At 56.9% G+C, this 6,445-nt stretch overlaps 1 protein-coding gene across 1 annotated transcript; it reads right to left on the bottom strand.

Annotated features, from left to right (window-relative positions):
- Positions 1-1,128: 1,128 nt before the first annotated feature.
- On the bottom strand, positions 1,129-4,610 carry RASL10B (RAS-like, family 10, member B). The gene is made up of 3 exons (XM_009082128.1): positions 4,395-4,610; positions 1,846-1,970; positions 1,129-1,411 (listed from the first exon to the last, which is right to left on the bottom strand). Exons 1-3 carry the CDS (start codon positions 4,608-4,610, stop codon positions 1,141-1,143), a joined length of 612 nt encoding a protein of 203 aa, XP_009080376.1. The 3' UTR covers positions 1,129-1,140.
- Between the last annotated feature and the right edge of the window lie 1,835 nt (positions 4,611-6,445).

Genomic DNA, 6,445 nt, shown 5'->3' with positions numbered 1-6,445 from the left:
AGGAATGCAACTGGAAATGCAACTCCAGCTCCCTATTGCTTTGGAGGCTGCCTTTCCATGGCTGAGTCTCACTGGGATGGAGGCAGAACAGCCATGGGAAAACCTGGCACGGGTCGGACCTCGTGGCACTGCTGGTGGGTGCGATGGCACATGGGGACTCACTGCCTGCCCAGGACACACCAGGGGCTTGGGTCAGAGCCATGCAAAGCTGATCACCCACTGAGCCCAGGACACGAGGTAGCACAGGGGTGACCTGCCTGGCAAGGAGTGTTCTGAGATTATTTGGTGTTCAACAGGCTGGTGGGAAGGAGAAACCTTCCTGGGTTGTGCCGGGGCAGAGTGGGACTCAGAGCCCTGGCAAGGCAGCATCCAGCACCCTGGGGATGTAAGGGGCAGGATAGGGGCTTTATTTTTTTTCCCTCTTTCTTGCTTTCATCTGGAAATTCCACCTGGAAATCTGACCCAGCCAAACCAAAAGAGAGCCCATTGCCTCTTGCCAGAGGTTGCTCTGCTCTCCAAGGGGGGAAATCCCAGCTCAGCAGGGAGGAAAACAAGTCTCCTGTCTCACTGTACCCCAGGGATGGAGCCACCCCTAGCACATCAGGATGCAGGTGCTGGATAATTCCCTTCCAGGAGCAGGTGATGGCAGGCAGCAGCAAGCATTGCCCCTGTGATGCCAGGACAGGAACCAGCAAGGATGGACCTGACAGCCAAAATCTAGACACCTTCTGAGGCATTTCTTCCACCTCCAAGTGCTATGCAGCATTTCAGTCACAGCAGAGACAACCCCCTTCCCCCCACCAGGGACAGCTTTAGCCCTGAGTGCCAGGAGGCTCAGAGAGGGCTCAGGGGTTTAGCCAAGGTCCCCCCTCATCCCTCACTACCTCCAGGCAGCCTGGACATCCACTTGCTCCAACCTGCCACTGGCCACCACATCACCCTGCCCAAGGTGCACCATCCCCAAATGTCACTGCAGGGTGCCAGTGCCGGTGGGAAGCGAATCCCAGAGTGCCTCCAGGACAGCTCCCACACACCATCAACCCCATGAAGAGTGGAGACACTGGTGCTTGCTGGGGAGCCACAGCACCAGAGGATGTGTGGCCATGGGGCATGGCCAGGTGTCCATCAGGGCAGGGGGGCTCACATGATGGTGCATCGGTTCCTGCGCAGGGCACCCTGGAAGCGGATGGTGGTGTGGACGTGCTTGCAGCGGGCACAGCCCACACTCTTGAGGAGCTCACTGAAGAGCAGCAGGATGTGCCAGTTGTACTTGGCCGAGCACTCGATGTAGCCACACTTCCATGTCTTCTTCACCAGGTTGGAGACGTTCCAGCGCGGGATCACCCGGCCCCGCTGCAGGTCCCGCTTGTTGCCCACGATGATGATGGGTGTCTCCGAAGTGCCAATGACCCTGGGGAGAGCAGGTGGTGAGGGAGGACAGAAGGGGATGGGCCACAGCATGATAACTGAGCAGCCCACAGAGTTCAACCCATCCTAAACCAGCTCTTGGCTTTGACTTGCCAAGAGGAGCATTCCTCTCCTTGTCCTGCTCCCTTGTCCCTCTCCATGGCCAGCCACCCACCATGCCATCCCCAGCTGCTCTCCCAGGGATGGCTGCCCTCACCCACAGGGGATATCTGCCCGGGGTCCTGCTCCTTCTCTTGCCTTTGATTTTGGGCTCCCAGCCCTGGAAAGGGGCTTTGTCCCAGTCTAATATCTCATCTCTGATTTCAAGGGCCTAGGACTGGTGGGCTGAGCAGTACCCCCTTGCCAGGAGCCATGGGGCCATACCATCCTGCCAGGAGCTGCAGGGCAGGATGCACCATCCAGCAAAGTGGTCCCTACCTTGTTTCCAGGATCTGCTGGCGGATGGTTTTGATGTACTCGAAGCTGTCAAAGCAACAGATGTCATAGACCAGGATGTAGGCATGGACACTCCGGAGCCCCCTGCAACACACGTCTGCCCACTCCTGCAAGATGCAGAGAGGGATCAATCCTGGCTCAGCCCTGCTGAGCCTGGGAGATGCCCCACACTTCTCTGGGTATGGGCACGTCAAGGAGGTTGCTGTGGCAGCAGGCAGCAGGGGGACTGCATGTTCTCCAGCCCTGACACCCCTCACCCAGCTCACTTCTGCTCTGACCTGTCCCTGCAATGACTGCACCTGCCCCCACAGCCCTTCAGTCTTCTCCCCATCTCCAGAGATCCCTTATCCCCCTCGTTAATCTAGAGGAGAGGTAACAGGATTTGTCAGCCCCAATTCCTCTCTTGAGCAAGGATTACAGCCTGCCTAACACACAGCAGTGAGCTGGGAGCAGAGCTGATTGCAGCTTCATTGTCCAGAGCTACTAATTAGGTGTGACAATTAGTGATGCACCCTGGGTGCAGGGCAGGTGAGGAGGATGCTGAGCCCTGTCCCCATGGGTCTGCGGGTGATGGACCAGCAGCTCCATGGGTCAGAGGGGGAAGGTGATGGCAGGTCTTTCTGGAGGGGACATGGGGACAGGAGAGGAGAAGTGGCTGCAGGAGTGAGATCAGGATCCAGAGCACAGGCAGGCAAAATTTAGAACTGTAAGAAATAAATGCTGTTAGAAAAGCTTTGGGTTTCAGGGAATAACAGGAGAGGTTTTTTCATTCTATAAGAGTGAAAATCCACCCCACTTCCAGCCACTTTCCTATCCCAGCAGTGGGACCAAGGAACAGCAGCCTCTGCAGTCAGCACTGCAAACCCTCCTGAGCACCTCTGGAAAGGAGAAAGATGCTCCAAGGAGCAAAGGAATCACTTCTCCTGAGCAAACCCCTTCAGAACCATGAATCAGCCCTTTCTGAGTTTATCACCAGAATGAGGCAAAACAAGACCTAGGACTGAAGGGAATTGGGAAAAGGGGAGTTTTAGGGTACAAGTTTGTCTCCATTGCAGACATCAGCACGGGAAGGAGCAGCATGACACAGTCCCTCTCTGTCCACCGAGGGGAGATCCTGTGTACCAGAGAGACACAGGCAGATGGAGCAGCAGCACCTCAGGTTACTCTGAGTCCTGATACACCTGGGAGATTAACAAACTGCAGCTATTTCCCCACACCAGGGTGCAGCTTGCTCTGGCACTGTGATGTCAGTATGGTTTCCCCATGTGGTGCGTATTGCCCGGGATGCTTGAGCTGGGGAAGGGTTGCACTGCAGGAGCAGGATGCTGGAGAGCTACTGGCTCCTGCTCCTCTTCCAGGATATCACTGCAGGGATGTTTCTCCTGGGCATGGAGCAGAGCCTAGTGATGCTTTCCAGCAGACAGATCCATGTCCCCCACCATGGTTCTCTCATTTCCCCCTGAGCCATCCCTCTGATCACCCTCTCTTCCCTGGAATCCTCCATCTGTTCCCCCTGGCCTCCTCCTCTTAAGCACAGCAAGGCAGGGAGTTAATCGTGTGTGTTAGCATCGGCTGCCGTGTCAATAAATTACCCTTTGCTATTCTGGGCTGTCTCTCACTCTGACCTTTCGTTCCCTGCACTCACCGATTAATTTATAAACCTGCTCCTTGCCCCAGAGCATGGCACAGGGACTCTTGGAGCATTACATGGCCCCTGTAACCCTGTCCCCATCAGGCACAGGAACACTATAATTAATTGAGGTGGCCCCACTAGTGGCATTGCCCTCCAGTGTGGCTGCAGCCACGTCTGGGTTCCTCCAGCTCCTTTCCCCACAGCAGTGACTCAACTTGTGCTCCTGGAACACAGCTATGGCATGAGCTTAAAATCCCCTTTTCTCCCATTAACCCCCTATATCCCCCAAAACAATTGGCACTGATGGCAATGCTTTCCAACCCCACACTGCCTTTTGGGGCTGTTTTGGACACACCTGAGAGCACTGGGGGGTTGGTAAGGAGCTGGTGGGTTCAGTGCTCCAGGGATGAGCCCAGTCAATGCTGGGGGGGATGATGGCCAACACCATGAGGAGACAAACAGTGTTGCTCTGCCTGACTTTGCAGTGGGTGCACTGGGGTTCTGGCTCTCCAGAAACCCCTTGCTTTTCACTCAAATGCTCTGGTGTTGGCTCTGACAGCCATGGAACTGGATCCCAGTGCTCCAGGATCCACTGCCCAGCTAGATGCAGCCATGGGCATCGCCAGAGGCAAACTCCTTGAAACGTGATACTATAGCTCATGCATTTGATGTCATATTAGGTGAAAAAACTTTAAAAGACATTTTATCCTGGCCCCACTCAGGCAGTAGCCATGAGGAAAGGATCACTCACACCAGCTTTTAGCAACCAAACCCTGACGTGGCGGGAGAAGCATCCCCTGAAAAGGAAGAACTAGGACCCTGCAGAGCTACACAGCGAAACCTCACGGAGATTACCAGAGACCTCCCAAGGTGAAGGTCCTCCTGGGTGCACCCCTACCTGCAGGGTGTTGACAGGGAAGGCGGTGATGGGGGGAAAGTCCATGATCTGCAGGTCGTGCACGTGGCCGTTCATGACGACGGCAGGCAGGTAGACCCGGCGGGCCGTGGTGGGCACACAGACCTCGCTGAACTCGTTGTAGAGGAACTGCCTGACTATGGCACTCTTGCCCACGCCCTGGGCTCCCAGCACGGCGATCTTGAAGGTTGCCACCATGCCGCCGCGCGCCGGCCGCTGCCCTGGTGCTGCCTCCACGGTGCCGAGGCTGCATATTCCCGCACAGGGGGCTCAGCCCCATTCAGGATGCATTTCCCCTCCGGGACAGCCCGTCACTGCAAGGGCAAGGAGAAGCTGGTCAGATCCTACAGACACCCTGGTGTCACACTCTTGTTGCTACAGGTGTTATTTTTCAAAGAGAAGCTTGTGGAAAAGTCTGTCCTTGGGGAGCAGGAGCATCCTTCAGGGCTGGGCAATGTTCCCAGAAAGGGCCTTGGTACTGAGGGATCTCAGAGTCCCCCTTGGAGCCTCCCACCCCACACAGCCAAGGAGAGGCAGGATTTGAAAGAAGTTTATCCCAGGAAGGTTCTCCCAGGCACGTGCAGCCCTTTCTGTAGCAGAGCAAGTCAACATCCGGGCAAGGGTCTGTCTGCGGTTCAGAGACTGATCAGCCTGACAGCAGAGGATCCCAGGCTGTCCTGGGGACTTGCTCCATAGCACCCATGGAGATTGTCACCGATTGCTCCTTCCCAGTGCTGCCCCAAGTCGGGGAATCCATCTTCCCTCCATTTGGACAGCTGGAATTGCCTTTTGCTGGTGTGGGGGGAAATTAGTCTGTGCCTGCGAGCGACAGCTTTAATGTTTAATTTCAGGCTTTGAGCGGTTTGGCAATTAACTTGATGGAGACTAATTTCCAAGCCAGCTGACGGGGTGAGCCCATGAGCCTCTGGCACATGTGCTGAGGCCAGAGGGGCCCTGGGGCAGGGCCACACACATGGGGGAACACGGGGTGATGACCCACACAGGGGGATGTGGGAGCTGAGTCTGAGGAGCCCAAACACCTTCTGGCACTGGGTTCCTGGCTAGAAGCTATAATGGGAACAGCAAGGGTGAAGGGATAAGTCCCACTTTTGCTCACACATCACTAGGAAGCAGTTTGTGCTTTATGCCAAAGCAAGGATGCTTTGACCAATTCGTGGTGCTCTGGTCCATTTCCTCTAAAAACCATCCCTGAAGCACAAGGCAGCAGCCCTTGTGCTGGCAGAAAGTGTTGGGTTCAAACACTGTTGTGCCTGTTTCATGGGGATTATTTGCCCCAGGGGAGCCTGGGCACGGTGGTTCTCACTGCTGGTGCCAGAGTGGCTGGGCCTCCCAGGGTCCCCCAAGCTGGGCCATGGCTCACACCATCCTCACCCTCCTCGCAGCAGGACTGGGGACCCTGGCACACTGTGCTGCTGGGACTGTCCCCGTGGTGCTGACTGCCTCCAGCCCTGGCAGCAGGAGTGTTTCCATGCCAGATGCAGGGAAATGGGGGGTGCAAAAGCCCCCACACCCAGCCCTGCTCGGGCCTTTCTCTACCAGCAGACAGCACTGTCATTGCAAGTCCTGGGGGGCCACTCTGCTGCAGGGACAACCCTGTCCCCACAAAGCCTTCCTCAGCAGCATCCCCAGCTCCTCTGCGGGGCTGGAGGGTGATGGAGAGACACAACTGGAGAGACAGTGCCTGCAGATCTCCCTGGAATTCGGGTGCAGACTGAGCTCTGCTATGCCACCCCAAACCCCCTGCTCCTCTCCACGCTGGCACACAGGGACCATGCACGGGCCCCAGCAGTGAAGCTTGCACTCCAAAACATCAGAGGCCAACCTGATAGCTCCCGACCCCACGAGCATCACACGGCAACCACCGTGGAAAACTGAGATGCAGACCCTTCGTGGACCCCCCGGTGGGGTGATGAGCAGGGACCAGCCGGGGTGGGCACAGTGGGCTGCAGGACCGGGCGGGGGCTCGCGAGGGGCTCCCGAAGAGGCTGCTCCGGCCCCCGGTGCGACCTTGG

Source organism: Acanthisitta chloris, unplaced genomic scaffold (genome assembly GCF_000695815.1).
Source record: "Acanthisitta chloris isolate BGI_N310 unplaced genomic scaffold, ASM69581v1 scaffold22039, whole genome shotgun sequence".
NCBI classification, from domain to species: domain Eukaryota; kingdom Metazoa; phylum Chordata; class Aves; order Passeriformes; family Acanthisittidae; genus Acanthisitta; species Acanthisitta chloris.
Note: the sequence above shows the minus strand (reverse complement) of the source record. Positions and strands in the feature narration are given on the sequence as shown.

Excerpts from the sequence above, each read along its gene's own strand:
- RASL10B (XM_009082128.1), bottom strand. The coding sequence starts at position 4,610 with ATGGTGGCAACCTTCAAGATCGCCGTGCTGGGAGCCCAGGGCGTGGGC. Across the intron at positions 1,971-4,394 it reads TCCCTGTCAACACCCTGCAG|GAGTGGGCAGACGTGTGTTG; the intron begins GTAGGGGTGCAC and ends TGCATCTTGCAG. Across the intron at positions 1,412-1,845 it reads CAGCAGATCCTGGAAACAAG|GGTCATTGGCACTTCGGAGA; the intron begins GTAGGGACCACT and ends TGCTCTCCCCAG.